Below are 26,718 nucleotides of genomic sequence, written 5' to 3'. Positions count from 1 at the left end.
GTGTTAAATTTCATATATTATTAGAAAAGTAACATAGAATTGGCATATTAAAGAAGGGATAAGGCAGGTAAAACCCAAGCTTTTGTGCTAAAGATCAATTGGCATCACCACTATCACTAGGTAGCCCAAGAATGTGGGCAATCAGATCTCCAGGTCTCATGAAGAGAATGGTCTCCTGAAACATGCAGATTGGGAGAAGCTTACTGTCACTGTGCCCAACTGTCACAAAGCAGTGATCCTTGCGGGTTCCTAAAGCTGTGGTCATGTGAATGCTGTCATCATGTGTACACTACAGTTGTGTGGCAAGCCCAAACCTACTGGTAATGTCAATACCATGGGCTTCTAAACCCTGAGTTTACCAGGTCTCTCTGGACCAGTTGCCACTATGATCCTGTGGTAGATTCAGCTCTTCAAGTCACTACAGTATCACGGACTCCTAAATCCTGCCAATCGTGCGGATTCTTCCTGTCATGTGACCCGGACTAGCAAATGGCATGTGGAAGCATCAGCTCTAGAAGTCACGTGGGTATCCTGCTTCTGATGGTCATATGGAATGGTATGGTCACATGTCAGGTTCAGTTGTCTGTATCACACATGTTCATGGACTACCAAACTCTGCAGATTTATGAGTCAGCAGCCATGTTGCTCCTACCATCACGTGACAGGCAAAACCCTCACTTGCAGTCACGTGAACACTGCAGCTATCCAATCGCTTTTGGTCACTTATATCTGATGGTCACGTGAGGCTCAGCTTTCTCAGTCACGCGAAAATCGAGGGTTCCTGAACCTGAGGTAGCTTAGGTTTAACGCTTTCGTGTAAGTAGCCCTGGAAATCAGGTAAACCTCAACAGCTATGGGTTGGTTACACGGATCCCGCAGTCATTTGATCCCCCTCTGGTCGTGTGCAAGTGTTTGGAGAGTCTCCTGAAGTGTTACTCAACTTAGCTTTCTGAGAAGTCAGACCTATACGCGCAGACTTTTAAAATTGTGGTCTGCCCTCTGGCAAAGGGGAAACTTTCGGGGGACTCTGATTCAGGTAGCAGCCTTTCCACCAACTTGTATACGCTGCCGTGGCAGGAAGTACTCGGGTAGGTGGGGCAGGAGCAAGTACTAGATGTTTACTTGGAGAATTGGCGTGAAAGGATGCGGCAGGGGTTCGTGGACTTCTCTCAATGGCCAGTCTCTAGAAACACGGGACGACCTCCTTTCCGTTCCGCTTCCCCACCCCCACACCAAAGCCATATTCTTGAATATCGACAGCCATATTAACTGTCTGTGCAGTGTAATGGATTCGTCTGCCATCCTCTGACCATATTGTTATCAGGACCCCAGAGACCTAGATGCTAATTTGTATAGACAATTCCAAATCTGATTTTAATTTCTGTTACTTGCTTCTCTAGAACAGAGGGAAGAAGACTTTAAAAAAAAAAAGAATTGGACATTTTTTCAATAAAAGTGTGAAAGTTCAACTGTACTCAAAAAATGTTTCTAAGTGTGAAAGTAGCCAATATATGAAATTTCAAAATATATTTCTTTTTTTTTTTCCTCAAAAAGGAAATTTTATTGAGGGCACTAGTTTATTTCACACTCAAAGGACCAACTGTAACCAAATGAAGTGAACATAACCTCAAGACTTTATTGTCTTCATAATGTAACAAAATACGAAGCTTAGAACTGGATCACTTGGCCCTTTCTCTTATCTCCTCCCAGTTCAAAATGCTTGCATCTCTTAATAGCCAGCATTCTCTTAGATCTGCAGTTGGGCTCAACACATTCAAGCCTCAGCACAATCTTCTTTGTAGTTTTAGCCTTTTTTCGAAAAATCGGCTTAGTTTGCCCACCATAGCCACTCTGCTTCCTGTCATAACGCCGCTTTCCCTGGGCATAAAGAGAATCTTTGCCTTTCTTGTACTGTGTCACTTTACGGGCTTGGTGCTTGCCACACTTCTTGCAGAAAGTCCGGCGGGTTTTATGAACGTTCACCATGGCTTCGAGAAGGCTATCGGCACGGAAAGGAAGAGGGCGAACCCAAAATATATTTCTTATATTTATTTTGTAGTTCAGCAGTTTTTCAAAGTACACATTGTGTACATATATTTTTGCTATGACTTTCTAAATGGCTTAAACTAATCTAACCAAACACCATTAGCTTCTGATTTCCCCCATGATTTTCTATCCAGTGCTTCTTAGACTCCTTGAAAACCCTCTCCCTCCCTCCTTTCCTTCATGTGGAAAAAAAGAGTCATTTAATTTAAGAAAAACATATTAAGTAAAATTACAGATGATACACTTCATAAAGACAATATAGATGTTGGTGAATGAGTAAAATTCAGCAAATAAAGGATTATGTTTACATTTATGGAGTTTTAAAATATTGTTTGATAGATGGTTAAGGAATATATTCTTGTGTAATGTTTTTATTATTATATTATATCCACTTTATTTTTTTCTCTCATTTCAGCACTTCCAAGTTTGAGCTATAAAACACTATGTCTGAAAGAGAGCAACAACAAAAATGCATTCTTCCATTAAAGAAATGTGAGACATACAGAAATGAAGGTAAAGGAATTTTTATATTGTCATATATTTAGGCTAACTATACTAATATGCAATTTGAATATCAAAGAGAGAGGTAGTGTGAGCCCATTCAGGCTGCTATAACAGAACATCATGGAGTTTACAAGTGGAAGGGTTGCAAAGTGAGCCAATTCATAGTATATTTTACATAACCAAATCTTTTTGCTATTGTAAATTATATATTCACTATGAAATATTATTTTCTGTTTGTTATAATTCTTTTGTGTATATTAATATTACATGCAATTAATTGGTTAATCTCTATTCCTATAATTTTCTGTAGATTCTCTTGAGTCTTTTGTGAGGGTGGTTTTGTTTGTTCACTATTACACATTTTAGTAATTTATGTATAAATGTATGTATGTACTTATTTTGGTTTACTGTACTCACTCACTGCCTAGGAAACTGAGTAAGATGTTGAATAGAACTGATTATATGAGTCATCTTTACCTCTTGATTCAATATGGAATGCTTTTAATGTTTCACTATCATGCATGGTGTTTGATGTAGTTTAAAAAAAAAAACCTGTTATAATTTTAGAGAAATATCTCTATTCTTGCCTAGCTGAGAATTGCTGTTGCTTAATCTTGATTGGTTATTGAATTTTATGGTATTTTTTTTCCTGAAATCTTTGTGATGATTATCCTTTTCCTGATCCTTTATTTTATTAATGTGTTGGATTATATTATGGATCTCTTAATGTTAATCCAACACTGCAAGCTTTGGATAAACACAACTTTATAATGTATTATCTGTTTTAGCCATTGCTGGATTTGGTTTGCTACTATTTCTAATTTTTGCATTTCTATAGCTAATTAGGATTGAATAGCAATTTTATCGTTTGGTGTATTTTTGGTCAAGAATCCTCTTTCTATTAAAAATGAATACTCTTTAGGGGTGCCTGGGTGGCTCAGTCAGTTGTGTGTCCGTCTTTGGCTCAGGCCATGATCTTGCATTCATGGATTCGAGCCCTGCAGCAGGCTCTGTGCTGACAGCTCAGAGCCTAGAGCCTGCTTTGGATTCTGTGTCTCCCGCTCTCTCTGCCCCTCCTCTGCTCATGCTCTGTCTCTCTCTCTCTCTCTCTCTCTCTCTCAACGAAATAAAATAAAGCATTAAAAATTTTTAAGAATAATACTCCTTATAGTATTACTTTCTATTTCTTCAATTTAAAAGAATAGTATTTTATGGCGTGAAAATTACTTGAAATTCTACATGTCCATGTCATACATAAAGTTATATTAGAACACAGATTTTGGCCAACAGCAGCAGATTTAACTAGCTCCATCAACGACTGAAAAGCCTGCAAAGGCTGAAATATTTATGAACTGATCCTTTCCAGGAAAAGTTTGTTGAACTGTGGCTTAAGAGTAAGTGTTCTTAAAGCTAGTGCACAGTAACTGTTAAACGGCTGGAAGTGCCTCTGGCTAAGCCCAGGAAGATTTATTGTAGTCTTTTGTAACTTTATTGTAGAATCTTTTCTCAGGAGTCCATTTGTTCATAGTGTGACTCAGTTGTGGGAACTGATTTTTCAACCATTCAAATATGTAAAATCCATTCATAGCTTACAGGGCCCACAGAAACAGGCCACAGGATAGGTTTGGTTCATGGACCAGTTTGCCAATTCCCGGCTCGATGCTAATGGAACTACTAGCTCTCCAAAACAGCACTGAGTGAAAAATCAGCAAATGAGTTAGAAGTCATTCTTAGGATCTTCTGGAAAGCCTAACCAGAAAACTGATTCTTTAGCACAGTGGTTTTCAATCTTGGTTGCACACTGCAGTCATGTGGAGAGTTTTAAAAATGTAGTTGCCTAGTCTGATTTCAATTCTGCTTTAATTGTTGTGGGTGTAGCCTGGTGCTAGTAATTTTTTTCAATCTCCCCCAGTGGGCTTTAGCATGTGAACAAGGTTCATAAGTATCTGAATGATTTCATTGATGAGAGTGCAAGTATTTAACAATATTTAATTTGAAAATTTATACTTGTGGTTTTGGAATAACAATATCATATTAATAAATACACATATCATGCCAACAGTAATAAATGCATAGCTATGCTAGAGGTATGAAATAAAAATTCCTGTCTAAGAAAGAGAGAAGAATCTCTTTTTTAAAAAAGAAAAGAAATGGGAAAATACAGTGGTAAATCAAGGGTCACCAGTGGCAGGGTCAGGAAGGAAGCTAAACCAGTGGCAAGGCCAGAACAAAATGTAGGTGAAAGCCAAGCACCCACAAGCATAGTACTGAATGGCAGTGAAGCTTTCTTTGCAGGAGACAGTCACAACCCAAGGTAAAGTTGGAAGAGACAGAACGAACTCAATAAATCAAATTATTTTCACTAAGAGAGTATAAAAAAAGAAAACATAGAAAAGGCCGGACAGGACCTGAATAAAATATTTTCTAGAGAGATAAAGGGGTGGTAAAGGAAGAAATTATATCCTTTATAAAAGAATAGAAAACTGATCAAGTAAAATTGCTGATTTAACATAAATATCTACTTTGACTTCTTCCTGATATCTCATTAAAACAATATCAAAGGTAAACAGGTACATACAATGGGATACTACTCAGCAATTAAAAGGACAAAAGCATGGGTGGATCTCAAAAACATTGTGCTGACTTGAAGAAGCCAGACACAAAAGCATACAGGATTTATGATTCCATTTATATGAACTTCTAGAGCAGGCAAAACTAATATATAGTGACAGAATGCAGATCAAAGTTTACATGGAGCTGAGAGATGAAGAGACTAATTGGGAACATCTTAAAGTGCAGTATATATATTTTATATCTTGATCAAGGTGGTGGCTAGCTCTAATTGCTGATTTTTACATATAAGTAGTTTGGGATCAGGATAAATTGGGTGAATCATCCAGAGTGTTGCAGCTTGTTAATCATAGAGAATACAGGGAGATCTGATTATCAATAATAAATTGTTTCTATTGTGTTATGTAATGAGTCAACAGGAGTAGTGTTTCTCCCCAACCATCTGATAAAACCCCAACCCAGCCTTAAATACAAGTAAAGCGTGGACATGGAAGTATAAATATTCTGCATTCCAACCACCCATTTATAAACACAGTTGACGCTCTTAAGTTCTTTTACCTTGACTTCTTTATGTTTTTATTTATAAATCAAAACATAGATTTTTTTTCACTAATATTTACTTCTGAGTAATATAATGTACATTTTAAAAATTGTGGTAAAAAACACATAGCATAAAATTTACCATGATAATCTTTTCTAAGTGTATAATTCAGTACTGTTAAGTGTATTCACATTGTTGTGAAAATGATCTCCAGAACTTTTTCATCTTGCAAAACTGAAATTCTTTGCCCTCTTCCCTCATCCCCTGGTAACTACCATTCTACTGTCCACTTCTATGAATTTGACTACCTTAGATATCTTATAAGAGTGGAATCCTACAGTATTTGTCTTACTCTGACCAGCTTATTTCATTTAGCATAGTGTTCTCAAGTTTCATCCATCTTGTAGCAGGTGACTGGATTTCCTTCCTTTTTAAGGCTGAATAATATTCTACTGTATGTATGTAGCAAAATTTGTTTACCCATTGAACCATCAGTGAACAGTTTCCCATCAACCTCTTGGCTTTTTGTGAATAGTGCTATGAACATGGGTGCGCAAATATCTCTTTGAGACTCCACTTTCAATCCTTGTGAATATAAACACCCAGAATTGGGATTGCTGAGTCATATTGTAGTTCTATTTTTTATTTTTTGAGATATCACCATAGTATTTTTCATAGAGGCTGTACTGTTTTGCACTCCCATCAACAGTGCATAAGGGTTCTGATTTCTTCACACTCTCGCTAACACTTTGGGTTTGGTTTTTGTTGTTGTTGTTTTGTAGCCATCCTAATGGGTATGGGTGATATTTCACTGTGCTTTTTATTTGCATCCCTCTGCTGATTAGTGATGTTTCCTTCTATTCCTAGTTTGTCAAATGTGGGGTGTTTTTTTAACCTTTTGTTAATGTTTATTCAGCTGTAGAGAGACAGAGAATGAACGAAGAAGGGGCAGAGAGAGAGGGAGACACAAAATCTAAAGCAGGCTCCAGGCTCTGAGCTGTCATCACAGAGCCTGATGCGGGGCTCAAACCCATGAACCACAAGACCATGACCTGAGCCAAAGTTGGATGCTAACCCTACTGAGCCACCCAGGTGCCCAGTGTATAAACCTTTTAAAGTGCTGGTGAATTTGGTTTATTCATATTTTGTTGAAGATTTTGCACCAATATTCACCAGGGATATTGGTCTATAGTTTTCTTATAGTGTCATTCTGTCTTTAGTATAAGGGTAATTCTGGTCTCATAGAATACATTTAGAAGTGTTCCCTCTTCAATATTTTGGACAAGTTTCAGTTTGCATTCATTCTTTAAATATTTGATAGAATTCTCTAGTGAAGGCCTCTGGTCCTGGGCCTTACCTTGTTGGAAGTTTTTTTGATAATTGAATTACTCTCTTTGATTGTTATTGATCTGTTCAGATTTTTTAAAATTTAAATTCAAGTTAACATACAGTGTAGTACTGGTTCCAGGAGTAGAACCCAATGATTCATCATTTCCATATAACACCCGGTGCTCATCCCAAGTGGCCTCTTTAGTGCCCATCACCATTTGGCCCATCCTTCCACCCATCTACCCTCCAGCAACCTGTTTGTTTGTTCTCTGTATTTAAGAGTCTATTATGGTTTGCTTCCCCATCTGTTTTTATCTTATTTTTCCTTCCTTTCCACTATGTTCATCTGTTGTGTTTCTTAAATTCCACAAATGAGTGAAATCATATGATATTTGTCTTTGTCTGACGGACTATTTCAATTAGCATAATACACTCTAGTTCCATCCAAATTATTGCAAACAGCAAGATTTCATTCTTTTTGATGGCCAATTAATATCCCATATATATATATATATATATATATATATATATATATATACCACGTCTCCTTATCCATTAATCATTCAATGGACATTTTGGTTCTTTCCATAATTTGACTATTGTTGATAATGCTGTTATAAACATTGGAGTCCATAATTTTCTATTTCGTTATGATTCAGTCTTGGTAGTTTGTGTTTTTCTAGGGAATCATTTCTTCTAGACTTTCCAACTGATTGGCATACAATTGTTCATAGTATATTCTTATAAACCTTTTCATTTCTGTAGTATCAGTTGTAATGTCCATCTTTCCTCTTTTATTTTAGTTATTGGAATCTTTATTTTTTTCTTAGTGAGTCTGTCTAGAGGTTTGTCAATTTTGTCTCTTTTTTTTGTTTTCGTTTTTTTTTTATTTCTAGGAGAGAGAGAAAGAGAGACAGCGTGAGCAGGGGAGGGTCAGAGAGAGAAGGAGTCACAGACTGAAACAGGCTCCAGGCTCTGAGCTGGCAGTCAGCACAGAGCCCGACGCGGGGCTCGAACCCACGAACCGCGAGATCATGACCTAAGTGAAAGTCGGACGCTTAACCGACTAAGCTACCCAGGTGCCCCCAATTTTGTCTCTTAAAAAAACTCTTAGTTTCATTGATGTTTTCTATTGTTTTTCTCAAGAAAGGATCATGGTGAATAATTATTTTAATGTATTGTTTAATTCATTTTGCTAGTATCTTGTTGAGAATTTTTGCATCCATGTTGATCAGGGATCATGGCCTGTAATCCTCTTTGTAGTGGGCATTTGTTTGCTTTGGGAATCAAGGTAATGCTGGCTTCATAGAATGGTTTGGAAGCTTTCCTTCCATTTCTATTTTTTTAAATAGTTTGAAAGACCAGGTATTAAGTCTCCTTTAAATGTCTTATGAATTCTTCTGGGTAGCCGTCTGGCCCAGGATTCTTGTTTGTTGGGATATTTTTGATAACTGATTCAATTTCTTTGATGGTTATGGGCCTGTTCAATTTTTCTATTTCTTCCTGTTTGAGTTTTGGTAGTGTGTGAGTTTCTAGGAAGTTGTCCATTTCCTCCAGATTGTCCAGTTTGTTGGCATATAATTTTTCATACTATTCTTTTGTAATTGTTGTATTTCTGTGGCGTTGGGTGTGATCTCCTCTCTTTCATTTGTGATTGTATCTATTTTGGGTTCTCTCTTTTCTTTTTGAGACGTCTGGCTAGAAGTCATCTTTTTTTTGTTTGTTTTCTTTTATTACTTAAAAAACTTTCATACAGCAACATTGGCTTTATTTTTTGGTGTCAGTTCTACAAATTTTAACCCATGTGTAGATTTTTATAACCATCTCCACAGTCAGGATACAGAACAATTCTGTCACGCAAAAAAAAAAAAAAAAAAAAAAATCCCTCATGCTATAAGTCTATAATCATGCCCTCCCAAACCCCAATGCCTGGCAACCACTGATTCTTCATCATTATAATTATCTTTGAGAAAGTCATATGTTTTTAATGTTTTTTTTTTTTTTTTCTGAGAGAGAGAGAGATACAGCGTGAGCAGAGGAGGGTCAGAGAGAGGTGGAGACAGAATTCAAAGCAGGCCTCAGGCTCTGAGCTAGCTAGCTGTCAACACAGAGCCCGACGTGGGGCCCGAACCCACGAACTATGAGATCATGACCTGAGCTGAAGTCAGATGCTTAACCGACTGAGCCACGCAGGCACTCCTGAGAATGTCATTTAAATGGAATTACATAGCATTTAACCTTTTGAGACTGGCTTCCTTCACTTAGCAAAATGCTTTTGAGATTTATACAAATTGTTACATGTACCAATAGATTTTTCCCCCACTTGTCCTGTATTATATAAATGTACCATAGTTTATCTATTTACTCTTTAGTGGACATTTAGGGTTTAGTGATTATGAGTAACTCCTTCTCATTTGTGTATGTACCTAAGTTTTTTTCCTCTCTAAGGCAAACACTCAGGAGTGGAGCTGGTAAGTGTATGTGTAACTTCATAGGAAACTGCTAAACTGTTTTCCAGAGTGACTGTACCATTTTGCATTACATGAGCAGTGTAGGAGAGTTCTGGTTGGTCTGGAACTTCTGAGCACTTGGTATTTTTTATTCTCACCATTTTAATAGATGTATACAAATATTGTGGTACTTTTTAAAATTTAAATTCAAATTAGTTAACATACAGTGTAGTCTTTGCTTCAGGAGTAGAACCCAGTGATTCATTTCTTACATATCACACTCAGTGCTCATCCAAACAAGTGTCCTCCTTAATGCCCATCACCTATTAGCCTATTCCCCCCACCTGCCTCCCATCCAGCAACCCTCAGTTTGTTCTCTGTGCAGGCATGAACTAGGCAGTTAGTCCCACTCCAAGTACTATGCCTCCCTGGAACTCAGCTGGGATTCAAACCCTGATGTCTTAAAGGCTCCCACTGCACACACCCTGGTTTCAGGGAAGTGCCGATCACCCTGCTGATAAATGGCCTCCGGCTGGAAGGCTGGAAGGTGCATGCCGGGTCCTTTGTCCTTTGAAAAGCTGAATACTTTCCTCCCACAGCACTCAAGGAAGAGGATTGCTTTCTCCCACTGCAGATTGCACCTCTGAACTAGTTACCAGGCCCAGGGCTGGTGCCCCTCCTCCCCAGGCATGCAAACAGGGCAGCTGGCCCGAGTCCAGAGAAAGCCCCGCAGAGATTGGATCTTTCTCCGTTTTTTTCCTGATCACTAGTCTGTGGTTTATCTATTGTTCAAATACAGTCCTACACTTTCACAGCCTCTATTTCTCTTCCTTTTGTCTCTCTACAGAAAGGGACCCCTCCCCTCCAAGCCTGCGCAGCGGTTTGTCTCACCCAGTTTGCGGTCACACACCTTTGGCCTGCCAGGTTGTCCCCGTGGGCCCCTGGAGATCTATCTCTCTGTCACTCTGCAGCCCGGACTCTTGGAATTCAAAGTCCTCTGGCCTCAACATTGCTGTTTGAGGAATGAGGGAACTTCAGGTCCCCCTACTTCTCTGCCATGTTGGTGCATCTACTCTGGTTTTCTTTTAACCTCCATTAACATGATAGATGGTTCTCCATCCCCTCACTTGTAATCTGCAAGTGTCTTTATTTCTAAAATGAGTCTCTTGTAAGAAGCAAATATATGGGTCTTGTTTTTTTTTTTATCCTTTTTGATACCCTACATCTTTTGATTGGAGCATTTAGTCCATATACATTCAGAGTGATTATTGAAAGATAGGAATTTAGTGCCATTGTGTTATCTGTTGGGATTTCTGGTGATGTTCTCTGATCATTTGCAGTCTTTGTTGCTTTCCTCTTCTTTTTTGCCCCGACTCAGAGAATCCCCCTTATAATTTCTTGCAGGGCTAGTTTAGTGGTCATGAACTTCTTTAGTTTTTTGTTAGTCTGGGAAACTATTTATCTTTACTTCTATTATTGTTTTAAAATGTTTTATTTATTTATTTATTTATTTTTACAAATAGTTTATTGTCAAGCTGGTTTCCATATAACACCCAGTGCTCATCCTCACAAGTGCCCCCCTCCATGCCAATCTCCCCCCCCCACAGCCATCACTACTCAGTTTGTTCTCAGCATTGAAGAGTCTCTCATGGTTTGCCTCTCTCCCTTTCCCCCACTATTTCCCCCCTTCTGCTCCCCCATGGTCCTCCGTTAAGTTTCTCCTAATCCTCCTATACGTGCAAACATATGATATTTCTCCTTCTCTGACTGACTTATTTCGCTAAACATAACACCCTCAAGGTCCATCCATGTTGCTACACATGGCCAGATTACATTGTTTCTCATTGCCATGTAGTATTCCATGGTATAGATAAACCACATCTTCTTGATCCATTTGTCCGTGGATGGACACTTAGGCTCTTTCCATATTTTGGCTATTGTTGAGAGTGCTGCTATGAACATTGGGGTACATGTGCTCCTATGAATCAGTATTTCTGTATCCCTTGGGTAAATTCCTAGCAGTGCTATTGCTGGGTCATAGGGGAATTCTAGTGTTAATTTCCTGAGGAACCTCCACACTGTCTTCCAGAGGGGCTGCACCAGTTTACATTCCCACCAACAGTGTAGGAGGGTGCCCGTTTCTCCCCATCCTCGCAAACATCTAGAGTCCTCTAATTTGCTCATTGTAGCCACTCTGACTGGCGTGAGGTGGTATCTCAGTGTGGTTTTGATTTGTATTTCCCTGATGAGGAGGGATGCTGAGCATCGTTTCATGTGTCTGTTGGCCATCTGGATGTCCTCTTTGGAGAAGTGTCTGTTCATATCTTCTGCCCATTTCTTCACTGGGTTGTTTGTTTTTCGGGTGTGGAGTTTGGTGAGTTCCTTATAGATTTTGGATATTAACCCTTTAACTGATATGTCATTTGCAACTATCTTTTCCCAGTCCGTTGGTTGCCTATTAGATTTGTGGATTGTTTCCTTTGCCGTGCAGAAGCTTTTAATCTTGATGAGGTCTCAATAGTTTATTTTTGCTCTTGATTCCCTTGTTTTTGGGGATGTGTCAAGTAGGAAGTTGCTGTGGTGGAGGTCAAGGAGGTTGTTTCCTGCTTTCCCCTCTAGGGTTTGGATGGTCTCCTGTCTCACATTCAGGTCCTTTATCAAATTTTTGTTTATTTTTTTGTATGGTGTGAGAAATTGATCTATTTTCATTCTTCTGCATGATGCTGTTCAGTTCTCCCAACAAGATCTGTTAAAGAGGCTGTGTTTTTTCCATTGGGTATTCTTTCCTGCTTTGTCAAAGACTATTTGGCTGTGTACCTTTGGGTCCAGGTCTGAGTTCTCAATTCGATTCCATTGGTCTATGGGTCTGTTTTTGTGCCAATACCATACTGTCTTGATGATGACAGCTTTGTAGTAGAGGCTAAGGTCTGGGATGGTGATACCTCCCGTTTTGGTTTTATTCTTCAATATTACTTTGGCTATTCGGGGTCTTTTGTGGTTCCATACAAATTTTAGGATAGTGTGTTCCAGTTTTGAGAAGAATGCTGGTGCAATTTTGATTGGACTTGCATGGAATATGTAGATAGCTTTGGGTAGTAATGACTTCTTAACTATATTTATTCTTCCTATCCATGAGCATGGAATGTTTTTCCATTTCTTTGTGTCTTCTTCAATTTCCTTTATAAGTTTTCTGTAGTTTTCATCATACAGATCTTTTGTATCCTTGGTTAGGTTTATTCCTAGGTATTTTATGGTTTTTTGTGCAATTGGGATTGGGATCAGTTTCTTGATTTCTCTTTCTGTTGCTTCATTGTTGGTGTATAAGAATGCAACCGATTTCTGTACGTTGATTTTGTACCCTGCAACTGTGCTGAATTCTTGGATCAGTTCTAGTAGGCTTCTGGTGCAGTCTGTCGGGTTTTCTTTGTAGAGTATCCTGTCATCTGCGAAAAGTGAAAGTTTGACTTCCTCTTTGCCAATTCTGATGCCTTTGATTTCCTTTTGTTGTCTGATGGCTGATGCTAGGACGTCCAGCACTATGTTAAACAACAGTGGTGAGAGTGGGCATCCCTGTCGTGTTCCTGATCTCAGGGGGAAAGCTCTCAGTTTTTCCCCATTGAGGATGATGTTAGCTGAAGGCTTCTCATAGATGGCTTTGATGATGTTTAAGTAGGTTCCTTCTATCCCGACTTTCTCTAGAGTCTTTAATAAGAACGGATGCTGTAATTTGTCAAATGCTTTTTCTGCATCTATGGACAGGATCATATGGTTTATATCTTTTCTTTTGTTGATGGGATGTATCACATTGATTGATTTGCGAATGTTGAACCAGCCCTGTAACCCAGGAATGAATCCCACTTGATCTTGGTGGATGATTCTTTTGATATGCTGCTGGATTCGATTTGCAAGGATCTTGTTGAGGATTTTTGCATCCGTATTCATCAAGGATATTGGCCTTTAGTTCTCTTTTTTTGCTGGATCACTGTCTGGCTTGGGAATCAGAGTGATGCTGGCTTCATAAAATGAGTCCGGGAGTTTTCCTTCAATTTCTATTTTTGGAATAGCTTGAGAAGAATTGGTATTAATTCTGTTTTAAACGTCTGGTAGAACTCCCCAGGGAAACCATGAGGTCCAGGACTCTTACTGTTGAGAGATTTTTGATCACTGATTCGATTTCTTCACTAGTTATGGGTCTGTTCAGATTTCCTATATCTTCCCGTGTGAATTTTGGTAGTGAGTGTGTGTTTAGGAATTTGTCAATTTCTTCTAAGTTGTCCAAATTGTTGGCATATAATTTTTCATAGTATTCCCTGATAATTGCTTGTATTTCTGAGAGGTTGGTTGTAGTAATTCCATTTTCATTCATGATTTTGTCTATTTGGGTGCTCTCTCTCTTTCTTTTTGATAAGTCTGGCTAGAAGTTTGTCAATTTTGTTTATTTTTTCAAAAATCCAACTCTTGGTTTCATTGAACTCTTCAATTGTTTCTTTGATCTCTATGTTGTTTATTTCTGCTCTGATTTTTACTATTTCTCTTCTTCTACTGGGTTTAGGGCGTTCTTGTTGCTCTGCTCCTAGTTCCTTTAGGTGAGCTGTTAGATTTTGGACTTGTGCTTTTTTTATTTCTTGAAATAGGCCTGGAGTGCAATGTACTTTCTTCTTAGGACTGCCTTTGCCGCATCCCATAGATTTTGGATTGTTGTTTTCATTTTCATTTGTTTCCATTAATTTTTAATTTCCTCTCTATCGCATGATTGACCCATTCATTCTTGAGTTGGATGTTCTTTAACCTCCATGTTTTTGGAGATTTTCCAGACTTCTTCCTGTGACTGATTTCAAGTTTCAAAGCATTATGATCTCAGAGCGTGCATGGTATGATCTCAATTCTTTTATATTTATTAAGGGCTGCTTTATGTCCCAGTATGTGATCTATCTTGGAGAATGTGCCACGTGCACTTGAGAAGAAAGTAAATTCCTTGGCCTCAGGATGTAGAGTTCTAAATATATCTGTCAGATCCATCTGGTCCAATGTGTCTTTCAAGTCCATTATTTCTTTAGTGATTTTCTGTCTGGTTGACCTATCCATTGCTGTAAGCGGAGTGTTAAAGTCCCGTACTATTAGCACATTCTTACCCATAAGATTGTTTCTGTTTGTTATTGTTTTAAATATTTAGGTGCTCCCATATTCGATGCATAGACATTTATAATTGTTCGTTCTTCCTGATGGATAGACCGTGTAATTATTATGTAAAGCCCTTCTTCATCTCTTCTTATTAATTTAAAGTCCAGTTTGTCTGATATGAGTATAGCTACTCCAGCTTTGTTTTGATTTCCAGTACCATGATATATTTTTTCCATCCCCTCACTTTTAATCTGAAGGTATCTTCCAGTCTAAGATGAGTTTCTTGTAGAAAGCATATAGTTGGATTTTGGTTTTTTATCCATTCTGCTACACTATGTGTTTTGATTGGAGCATTCAGCCCATTTACATTCAGTGTTCTTATTGAAATATGTGGGTTTAGAGTCTTTGTGTCTTTTGTGGGATTCATGTTGCTGGTGGTGTCTCTGGTATCTTGCATTCCTTGCAATATTTCCTTTAGAGCGTCCCCCTCAGGATTTCTTGTAGGGCTGGCTTAGTGGTGTCAAATTCTTTCAATTTCTGTTTATTTGGAAAGACTTTTATCTCTCCTTCTATTTTGAATGACAGCCTTGCTGGGTAGAGGATTCTTGGCTGCATATTTTTTCTGTTCATTACATTGAAGATCTCTTGCCATTCCTTTCTGTCCTGCCAAGTTTCAGCTTTCAAGCAGGAATGGGCGTGGTGTGATCCAATGCATCAGGAGGGAGTTCTGCCTTGGAGGTTGTGGGGAAGAGAGTGGTGGCGCTCCAGTCCTTTCTTGAACCAAATGCTGCACCTCGCTTTTTTGGGTCTGTAAACTCCCCGTGCCAGGGGTGCACTCAAAGTGGGTTGCACTCTTTAACCCAGGCCAGGCCTAGTTTCCAAGTCCCAGTCTGCACGCCCCAGTGAAATTGCCTTAGACACAACCTCGCAGGTAATCCCCTCGGGGCAATTCCAAGCCTCTTGCCTATCCCTGGGGGTGGAACCAGAATCGTTGCTCCCTTCTCATCCGAGTTAGGTTGGCGAGCATGGGCAGGGGTCTGCCTGCCGGGGGCCAGGCCCACTGGAGAGAGGGAAACCAGGTCCCTCTGTGTCTCGTCACCCAAAACACGAACTCTTGGCGTATCTCCCAGTTTTTACGCTCTTCGCCTTCCCTCTGGAGTTCCAGTCAGCCAGGAGCACTGCGACCCAGGAGGCACGCGCAGCTCCCCTAGGAGTCTGGCCATCCAGGAGCACAATGGCGTGGTAGGTGCGCAGCTCTTCTAAGCGTCCAGCCAGCCAGGAGCACAAAGAAGTGGTCCGCGGACACAGCCCCTCCAGGACGAGTTGGACCGTGGGGACACGGCACGCAGGGATTTGGCTCACACGTTCCTTCTGTGCCCGGAGCGGAGGTTTTTCTTTTTCCCAGCAACAGGGACCGTGTCTTGAGTGGTTTCAGACTCTCTCTTTTTCCCTTCTCACTCCCCGCAGAGGGGGATCGCCCCTGTCCCTGGAGTCTCCGATCCCGGCTCGATTTTATCTTCCTCAGTTCGCACTCAGGTTAGAAGGCTTTCTCAGTGGATTCTGCGTCCTTTTCTCCCATTCTCTTGGGTTCTATAAGGTTTCCTATGGCTTCAGATATTTTCCGTGTGAGATATGGGGGTGAGTGCAATGTACGGAGCTCCCTGTTTCTCCACCATTTTGCCCCCTCTCTCTCTTCACTTCTATTCTGAATGGCAGCTTGCTGGATAAAGAATTCATGGCTACATATTTTTCCCATTCAGCATGTCGAATATTTCCTGCCACTCTCTTCTGACCTGCCAAGTTTCAATGGACAGATCCACTGAATACAAAGATACAATATGTTTATATTTTGCAAGTTTCACTATTACATGTTGTGGTGTTGACCTCTATTTGTTGATTTTAAAGGGAGAGCTCTGTACCTCGTGGACTTGGATGCCTGTGTTCTTCCCCAGACTAGGGAAGTTCTGAGCTATAATTTCTTCAAATAAACCTTCTGTCCCTTTTTCTTGATCTTCTTCTTCTGAGACTGCTATGATATGGATATTGTTTTGTTTCATAGCTTTTTGCAGTGGCAGTATCGTAGCCAATGAGGTTTATCCGAGGCGCGATTATTGCTAATTGGATATTGTTTTGTTTCATGGAACCAGATAGTTTTCTAATTCTTCCCTCATGCTCTTGTAACTTCTTTTCTCTCTTTTTTCACCTTCATTATTTTCCATGATCTTGTCTTCAATTTCATGTATTCTCTCCTCTGCTTCTTCAGTCCTCACTGTCACTGTATCCAGTTTATTTTTCATCTTACTTATATCATTTTTTAGGTCATGGGGCTCCTGGGTGGCTCAGTCGGTTAAGAGTCCGACTTCGGCTCAGGTCATGATCTCACAGTGCATGGGTTACTGCCCCGTGTTGGGTCTCTGTGCTAACAGATAGCTCAGAGCCTGGAGCCTGTTTCAGATTCTGTGTCTCCCTCTCTCTGACCCTCCCCTGCCCACACTGTCTCTCTCAGAAATAAATAAAACATTTAAAAAAATTTAAATTCTTGCTGACTAGTTCTTATGTCTTTGATCTCTGCAGCAAGTGTGTCTCTGGTGTCTTCTATGCGTTTTTTTTTCAAGCCCAGCTAGTAGTCTTATGACTGCTGTTCTAAATTCTTGTTCATATATATTGCTTATACCTGTTTTGAGCAAGTCCCTGGCTGTGAATTCTTATTGACCTTTCTTTCAGGGATAATTCCTCTGTCTTGTCATTTTAGCTAAGTTTCTGTCTTTTGAATGTTTTAAAAACTTGTTATGTTTCCTGTACCTGAATGTACAACTATATTGAAAAGGTGTCATATACTCTCCAGGGCCTGGCACTTCAGGAAGTGTTTCTATTGTATGCTGTGTGCACTCTGCTGTTGCATTTTGGTTGCTTTTTCCCACCGGTCAGTTCTCTGCAGAGCTCCTCCTTTCTTCTAGCGGTGGATTGTTTGTATATTTAACCAGGTGTGCTTTGATTTATTTGCTTAATTAACCTTGGAGAAAAAGGGGGGTCAGGAAGCCTGATCCCATAAAAATGGAGAAAGAAATGGAACAAAAAAACCCAGAGCTGATTCCAAAGGGAAAAAAAAGGGAACAAGAAGGGGTAAAAGCAGAATAGAAGGAAAAAGAAAAGAATAAAAAATCCTGGTCCCAAAAACAAGAGAAAACAAAATAACGAAAGAAAGAAAGAAAGAAAGAAAGAAGAAAAGATAAGAAAGATTCCAAAAGAAAAAAAAAAGTAGGAGGATAAAAAGAACAAAAGAGGTTTCTGTTGGTGCCTAGGAGGTTCTCGCTGTGCTGGTCTAGAGGAGAGGCTGGCTGTGTTGGCTCAGAGTCAGTCTTGCCCTGGTAAAGAAGCAGTTGCTAGGCATAGAGGAGGAAGGTTTGGTGTATGTGGTTCCCACCTCCACTGGGGGCTGCTGTGTTGCTCTCTGAAGTCACACTGTGCTGGTGTTAGGGGGGAAATGGTTCCACTCCATTCTCTTCCTTGCCTGGGATCTTAACCCCTGCTGTTCAAGCAGTCCTCACAAAATGGCGAGGGCAGTCGGCTTGCCCTGCGCCACAACTCTCCTGTGTTTTTACTTTGGCACACAGCCTGGATTCAAAATCCAAAGTCTTAAAGGACACTGCATGGCGTAGATCTGCTCCCCTCTCCTGGAGTAGAGCCTCACCACCCTTCTGACGAAAGGCCTTTGACTGGCACCTGCCGGCTCTTTTGTCCTTGAGGAGGCAACAAATCCTCTTCCAAAAAAGACTCCAGGAAGGGGACTGTTCTTTCCCAGTCCACTCTGGAGATCTCTACACCATGCTATGCACTCCAGAGGCAGCTCCCTATTCTCCAGGGGCATGCACCACAGCTCTACTCTGGAGAAAGTTACACACTTTCAAAACCTCGTTGTTTGAGCTCCAAACACTGTTTGCAAAAAAATAACTGGGACCTTCAGTACTTCAGCACTTTTTGCTCCCCATTTCGTGGTCCCAGAGGTTCTCCTGTTGGTGCTAACTCGATGCTGCACTATCTCAACATCTCCCTCCTCTCCCTTTTGTCTCTTTACAGAAGGGGTTCCCTCCCCTCCACAGCGCTGCTGTTTTTCTCTCCCCCAATTAACATCCACACACCTCACACTTGTCTCCCTTCCACTGTGGAGATCCTTCTGCCACTCCACAAGTCTATTTCCTGGGTATTCCAACTAACCGACCTCAATACAGCTGTGTTTGAGTGATGAAGAAAGTCTAGGGTGCCCCTACATCTCCACCATATTAACTCCTCCTACATTGTTTTTGTTTTCTCTATTTCATTATTCTTTGCTCTTATTTGATTATTTACTTTCTTCTGCTAGTTTTGGGTTTAGCTTGTCTAATTTCTTGAAGTATGAAGGTATGTTGTTGATTTGGGTTCATTCATCTTTTTAATGTATACATTTAAAGCTATAAACTTCCCTCTTAGCACTGCTCATGCTGTATCCTGTAAGCTTTGAAATGTTGTATTTTCATTTTAATTTGTCTCAAAGTACTTTCTAATTTCCTTTGTGACTTATTCTTGACCCATTGGTTGTTTATGAGTGTGTTAACCCTATACTATTGATTTCTAGTTTCATTCCATTGTTTTTGAAAGAGATGCTTTGTATTATTTCAGTCTTCTTGAATTTGCTAAGACTTGTTTCATGGCCTTACATGCAGTCTATCCTGGAGAATGTTCCATATGCACTTGTAAAGAACATATGCTGTTGTTAGGGGAGCTTTTTGTATATGTTTGTTTGGCCCAATTAATCTATTATTTGGACTGTTGCTCAAGTCCTCTATTTCCTTATTGATCTTTTCTCTGGCTGTTCTATCCATCATTGAAAGGTAAGTAGTAAAGTTCCCTACTGTTATTGTGTTGCTGTCTATTTACCCCTTAAATTCTATCAGTTTTCTTCATGTATTTAGGAAGTCTGTAGTTTAGTATTTATAACTTGATCCTTTTACTATTATATAATGTTCTTTGTCTCTTCTAACAGTTTTTGACTTAATATATATTTTGTCTGGCATTAGTATAGCCATTGCTGCCCTCTTTTGGTTACCATTTGCATAGAATATCTTTTTCCATCCTTTTGCTTTCAACTTATATATGTCCGTAGATCCAAATTGAGTCTCTTGTAGACACTATATAGTTGGATATTGTTTTTTCAATCCATTCAGCCTATGTCTTTTGATTGGGTAAAAAAAATACATTTAATTTTAAAGTAATAACTGATGGGGAAGAACTTATTATGGTCATTTTCTTTACTGTTTTCTGTATGCCTTGTAACTTTTTTTGTCCCTACTTTCATCTCTCACTGTCTTCCTCTGTATTTAATTGATGTTTTGTAGTGGTATTCTTCGATTCCCTTCTCAGTTGCTTTTGTGTATATTCTATAGAAAGTTTCTTTGTGGTTATCATTGTAATTACATAAGATAAAGTTATAGCATTTGTTTTGAATTGATAAGAGTTTAACTTCAATTACATACAAAAACTACTACTTTACACCTCTACCTTCCCTACTTTATGCTATTGAGGTTACACATCTTATCTTTATATATTGGTATATACATTAACATAGATTTGCAAGTTTTTAAAAAATATTTTTCTCATTTAAATTCTTATTGTCATTAAATGCACCAAAATTACAATATTACAGGTTAGTATATTTGTCCATGTATTAACCTTTACTGCAGAACCTAATATTTTCATAATAGCTTAGTGTTTTCTGTCTACTATTTCTTCACTTTAACTTGGACTCCCTTTATCATTTCTTATAGAGCAATTCTAGAGATAATGAACTCCCTCAACTTTTGTTTATCTGGAAATTCTTAATTTCTCCTTCACTTGTGAAGGACAGTTTTGCCAGGTACAGTATTCTTGGTTGACAGTTCCTTTCTTATTTACCTCAGTACCTATAATATATCATCCCATTCCCTTCTAGCTTGATAAGTTTTGGCTGACAAATCAACTGATAATATAAAAAAGTTCACTTGTACATGATGAATTGCTTCTATGAATTTAGACAATTTGATAATGTATCTTAGTGTGATTCTCTTTGAATTTCTCCTAATTGGAGTTCCTTGAGCTTCTTGAATCTTCATGTCCCTTTCTCTCCTCAGATTTGGGAAGTTTGGGGCCATTATTTTTGCAAGTGAGCTCTTTGCCCCTTTCTCCCTTTTCTTTCTTGGATTCCCCTCCTGCACATATTTCTCTTCTTTATAATGTCTCATAAGTCCCATACATTCTTACTTTTCTTTATTCTTTTTTGTTTTGCTCTTCTGACTCAGTGATTTCAATTGACCTGTCTCTGACCAATTCTACTATTGAACTCCTCTTACAAGATTTTCAGTTGTTCTTGTATTTTTCAGCTTTAAAATTTCTTTTTCATAGTTTTTAACACTTTATTGATGTTCTCATTTGTTCAGATATTTTTTTTCCTGTTTCATCAAATTGTCTATCTGTTTTCTCTTTTGGTTCATTGAGGATCTTTCTGACAGTTACTTTAAAGTCTTTGTCAGACATTTCATAGATCTGCTTTTTATTTTAGAATCAATTTCTAGAGTTTTGTTCTTTTAATTAGGCCATGTTTCCCTGTTTATTTGTAGACCTTGTAAATTTGCTGAGACTTGAGCATTAGAAAAAACAACTACCTCTGCCAGTTGTTGTATACAGGTTTTATGCAGGGGATGACTTCACTAAGGTCAACTTTGCTGGAAGTTCTAAGATCTTTCATAACTTTTCTGACCTCTTTTACTCTCCCTGGCATTTGCCTGTGAAACTGAACCTCTAACTTACTGCTCACCTCTGTTTTCAGACCTTTCCGAATTCTGATGCAAGTGAAGTAAGTTTTCTAATTTAAACAAAACAGAAATTGGTCCTGGATCAGCCCCCTAACAAGTCAGAATGTTGGATACATGAAGTACTCTTGTTTCCAACCTAAGGGAGGAAAGGGAATGTGGGGAAGTTTCTTCCAGTTGTTCTGTGATATGTTACATAGGCAGAGGAGCATGAACAGTACTGCAAAACAACATGAATTTTCTTAACCCTTTAGCAAAAACCCCTTCTTGGTTTTATAATGACCTGGGTGCTGTATCTTCTCAGTTGATCTCAAGTTCTTACAGAGGTACTTTGGTTCATATACTGTTGTTAACTCAGTATCTCTGCGGCAGAAGGTAGACCTGTAGCTTCCTGACCAGCCATGTTACTTATATCACTCTGGAATATACAGTTTTGTATCCTGATATTTTTTTCTTTCATATAGTGTCATAGAAGGTGCCAGAAGTATTATATCTTAACTTATAATATAGTGTCTATAATGTTCCAGAAGTATTCTAATTTACTTATTTAGCCTACCACTTAAACCTGAACCATTTTTTGAATAATAATACATTTTTAGCAAAAATGTTGGAACTGGGAATGTAAGTCCCTCTTCAAAACATTTTGTATGCCTGTTTCAGAGTCTAAGCTTTTTACTTTGGTTCTCTTAATAAGTATGTCAGATCATTTCCCACCAGGGCTGTCCTGTTTATTGTTGCTACTTTATAAAATACATTAAGAGCTGACACTACAATCTTTTCCCATACACACTTCTGTTTTCCTTCTCACTTCCCAGAGGACTAATGACAATAAATGTAAATAACACAAATTCATTCTTTATTAAATACCAGTTGTTGTGCTAAGTACTGACCTAGTAATAGGTAACTTACCATGCTTATTAGGTTACAGGCATTTCTCCAGGTGTTTTCCATATATTTTCCATATTAACTAAATTGTCACAATTATCTTATGAGGCAAAACTATGACTATTTTGAATGTATGAGGAAAAAAAGTGAGTCACCATGGAGTCGGTGTTACTTTCCCTGGACCATAGAATTTAGCACCACAATTGAAATCCTGATTAATCTGACCTCAAATCCTATGTCCATAACCAATAATGTGTGACTCCATGTTAGGGTTGAAATGAGCACGAGTACAGGACTTAAAGTCCAGTGGACAATGATGGGTGTTGTGTCTGGGAACAACAGGCTTTTAACTCTAGCCTTCTGTCCAAAAGATTCATCACTGCGTGCTGTTCCTGTGTACCATCTATTCTTTCTCAGTCTGTGTGGGAGCTATTTCTCTGTGTGGGAACTGTTTGGCTTGAAGATGAAGTAACAGAGAGAGACAGACAAGTTATACATGGAAAGAAAGGAAAGTTTCTAGAGAGGTGCATATTGCCAGGATGAATTCAGGTCCTCAGAGGATTTTTCCATTTGTGTTTCATTTTCTTACCAATGATTACCCTCACTATTCTGGCCCATAAATCCATCCCTTGGCCTTTTTATTCTATATGAAGGGTACCCATGTCCCTTCTTTTCCATCTGTCCTTGATTCCAGGAACAATCAGTTCTTCCCCCTCTTCTGTCAATATCAGCCACTCTTTGGTCCCATTGTTTTTCCATGTCAAAGAGACTGTAAAACACAGCCATATAACTATAGGTACATATTTCAGCAGAGAATATTTTGTATGATAAGTTTTAAAAGTGAAATGTCTGAGCCAAAGTATAAGAATGACTTTTGAATGATTAAACACCCCCTAGGAAATCACACTCTCCTGCACTATTAGTTGAGAACTATATTGGTATAAATAGCTGTAGGATATTGTCTCTTATAGTTTAAAATATTTATGTGCTTCTTCTAGGAAGCTTTAGAGCATGGACTCAAATCTTGGAACCACCCTAAATTCCACTCCATGCTGCACTGTGTTATTTGGCCTCCACCATTAGGAATACCTTGTATACAGATATCTAATACTTTAAATTTGAAAATCAATTCAAATATTAAAATGACAAGATGTAAAAAAACAAAAATTGACCATATATAATACATAATACATGAAAAGAAAATGTACATTAGGGTCCAGTTTTCTGTGGCAATGCATTTTCCAACATGATTTGAAATACATGTATCTGTAATCTAATTATACAAATGCAAAACAGATAATATTAACACATACCCATGTGCGTGCACACACACACACACACACACACACATACATACATATACACACAGTCTTACTTTCCTCTGAGACAAGGATGATACTGCTATCACAAAGCTGAATTCTCACACACATGCATGTAGGTCCAGGACAATCTTTCTACACATACCAGACCCCCAGGAAGCTATATCTGCTGGATTTAAGGAAAGTCTGTCTTCATTTCTGTCACCAGTTTACAAAACCCTCCCTTCCTAAGATCAGAAAATCAGTAGTTTTAGCATTAGTCAAGGGGGGGTCAATTAGCTTTATTTGTAACTGTACACTAATGAAAAATACTAATTCTACAAAAGAAAAAAAATTTAACACATGCTAGTTATATAAAGAGGTTATGAGACAGTTCTTCAGTCCATTTTTTTCTGGATAAATAGATGTGGGTAGAAATGGTTGAGATGTATGGATTCCAAAAGGTGGCTTTGTTGATCCCAAATCTACATTGTCTATATTCATTTAACAAATACTAATTAGGCCCCATTATATGCCAGACGCTGTTGGCTCAAAGTGACTCCTAACCTGCAAAACCTGTTATCTAAAAAGATTTTTCTGTTTCGTTCAAGACAGATATCTCCACTTATTCCAAGCCACCTGGACACTCCCCCTCTCAACTGCCAAGCGGAGTGACTAGCTTCTAGTCACAAAACATTATCCCTGGTCTGCTCACAGAAATCTGTCCTTGAGATCTGAAATTTCACCATTAAAGTAGAGCCAGCATAGTAGCTAGAGAAATACTTAGGATACTGAGGCAGACCAATATGTGAGGACACAATTTCTGTTCTGACACTGACTTGGCTAAAGAAATCCTGGGAAATGGACCTAAGCCCTGTGAGCCTAAAATTCATGGTCTGAAAAGGAATTGTGGAGACAGTCATCGTGGGGTTTCTGTGAAGAGGTCAAAGAAATCTAATGAGTCTACCCAACACTGAGCAACTGTTGGCTGCCGCAGGACAAGTGTTGGTTTACTTCTCATCCTGTTCTTTTCCTACCGTAATGCCATTGCAATGTGCTAAGTGGCGTAACGATGATGTAGGCAGAATTCCAAACTGTCACAGGAAGTAGCCATGTGAACACACATGATGTCATAAAGGATACGACCATTTCTCCGTGGGAGGATCAGTTGGTACTTGGTGGCGCTTGAGGGGTAACTAAAGCAGCCTGGGTGAGAGGCACCAGTTGATCTGCCATACTCCTGTTATTGCCTTTGATTCTGGCAGAACAACGGCAAGACAGGGATCGTGCTGAGATGCAAACCTTCAGTAAGTGGATATGTGTGTGTGCCCGCGCGTGCACGTGTGTGTGTGCATGTGGTTCCTCTGGCTTTTTAATCACATGCCCACTCTCCTGTGAGATTCCCAAACAAGGTTATGCTTGTGATTTCTGTGGTCTGAATCACCTTGATGAATCACCTTGATGAGGGAGGCCTCTGTCCCCATTTAGGCACCCAAGTTAGCCGGACGGTCTGGGGATTGCTGTCGCTGTTAGCTAGCTCACTTTTACACTTTCCCTTGCCAACGTTATTTCTGAAGTAATGTCAGTTCTCAAAAATGACTCTGATGCCCCCATACACCATATGTTGACCACAGGCCCTCATTCCTCCTTTTAATATTTGAGTTTTTCCTTTCACTGGTGGATTTTCAGGAAAACCAGTTGGTTTCCTGCCATTCTCCAAAGGTCATTAATAAGGTTCCTCTTTGTGATTGTTATTGCTGTTTAGTATCACTATGAACTCATGGCTTTTTAACATGTTGATGGCTTCAAACTATTGTTACATTGTTTTGAGCAGCGTACTGAAATGATTTGACTTATGCTTTGCTGCTGGGCTAAAAACAGATGGTAAGGAAGGGAGCAAGGATGAAAGTAGAGGGGCCAGCTAGAAGTCAGTAGAATACAGAAGAGAGATGTTGGTGTCTTGGCCAAGGTGGTGGTAATAATGGTGGTGGTAGGAAGTGGCTAGATTCTGGATGTACTGGAGAGACAGGGTGAGAGAATTTCCTGATGAGTTAGATGTGGAGTGTGAGGGAAAGAGGGAGCACTCCAGGCTGTTTTCAAGTTTTGAGGCCTGAGCCATAGCATTTATGGGTCGAATGCTCTATCCATGTTTAATTCCACTTCCGGTGCCACACAGGAAAAGTCCCAAAGGTTGTGAGTAGCAGGATTGCCCTGACAGCAAGGCCACACAGTGAAAGCAATGACTCCCCAGAGGAGTTAATCTGAGGCCTGGTCATAATCACTACACCATTAAGCAATCAGCAGTGAACAGATTTTTACTCATAAGCGTGCCCTGAAACAGCATCGAGTAATTGAGGTACAAAATGTACAGCACACAAACTGAGAGAGCCTGAGATATTAGAAACCAAAAGGAAGCTGGTTTCTGCCAGTCTGGTTGCCTTAATCCTCCCCCTACTGCCCACCCAAACCACTAGTATTATTATCTGTTGGTACACTGTTTCAGTTGAACGTGGTAAAAATAAAATACCCTTAGTGAATCCACTATTGGAGAGAGCGTTGGGACTCTTACTTCTGTAGATGCCAGAAAACTCCCAAATCTTTCCACATGGTGAATTATATATGTTAGCAGGGAGTATTTGCAGGGGGAGGGGCGAACATCAATACAATGACTAAGGGTGAATACAGGGTGAAATACCACCAAAACATGGTCTAAGTATACCTGTGGCTACAATGTCCAAGAAAGTAGGCTTCAGAGCAAAGAAAATTGATAAGTGATAGAAAGGGGTGTTACATGATGATAAAAAGATCAATCCACCAGAGAGTCATCATGACCCTATATGTGTACGCACCAAACAACAGACCCTCAAAGTACATGAAGCAAAGCCTGGTAGAGCTGAAAGAAGAAATAACCATGTACATAATTATAGTTGGTGCCTTCAAACTCCACTCCCAGCAAGGGATAAAATTACTAGAGACAAAACCAACAAGGATATAGGACATCTAAATAGCATAATAAATTAACAGGATCTACATGACCTAAACAGAGTACTCCACCCAACGACAGCAGAGTGCACTTTTCCCCAATATTGGTGTAACTTTCATCAAGCTAGGCCATCTCCTAGACCACCAAACAAACCTCAACAGATTTTAGA

The 26,718-nt window shown here is 39.3% G+C and overlaps 2 protein-coding genes and 1 pseudogene across 2 annotated transcripts in view; 2 read left to right on the top strand and 1 right to left on the bottom strand.

The window, feature by feature from the left end:
• Positions 1 to 1,616: 1,616 nt before the first annotated feature.
• On the bottom strand, positions 1,617 to 2,007 carry LOC120225922 (60S ribosomal protein L36a-like). Its single transcript, XM_039224099.1, has one exon. It carries the CDS (start codon positions 1,984 to 1,986, stop codon positions 1,669 to 1,671), a length of 318 nt encoding a protein of 105 aa, XP_039080030.1. The 5' UTR covers positions 1,987 to 2,007; the 3' UTR covers positions 1,617 to 1,668.
• A 482-nt stretch (positions 2,008 to 2,489) lies between these two features.
• LOC120225920 (nuclear RNA export factor 2-like) overlaps positions 2,490 to 26,718 on the top strand; it is a 34,565-nt gene continuing 10,336 nt past the window's right edge. Inside the window, exon 1 of the mRNA XM_039224098.1 lies at positions 2,490 to 2,559. Within this exon, the coding sequence (XP_039080029.1) occupies positions 2,490 to 2,559 (70 nt within the window). The remainder of the gene's footprint in view (positions 2,560 to 26,718) is intronic.
• LOC120225923 lies at positions 16,620 to 16,743 on the top strand (annotated as a pseudogene).

The sequence above is a fragment of the Hyaena hyaena genome, unplaced genomic scaffold, assembly GCF_003009895.1.
Source record: "Hyaena hyaena isolate Hyena2069 unplaced genomic scaffold, ASM300989v1 scaffold_1547, whole genome shotgun sequence".
NCBI lineage: Eukaryota > Metazoa > Chordata > Mammalia > Carnivora > Hyaenidae > Hyaena > Hyaena hyaena.
Note: the sequence above shows the minus strand (reverse complement) of the source record. Positions and strands in the feature narration are given on the sequence as shown.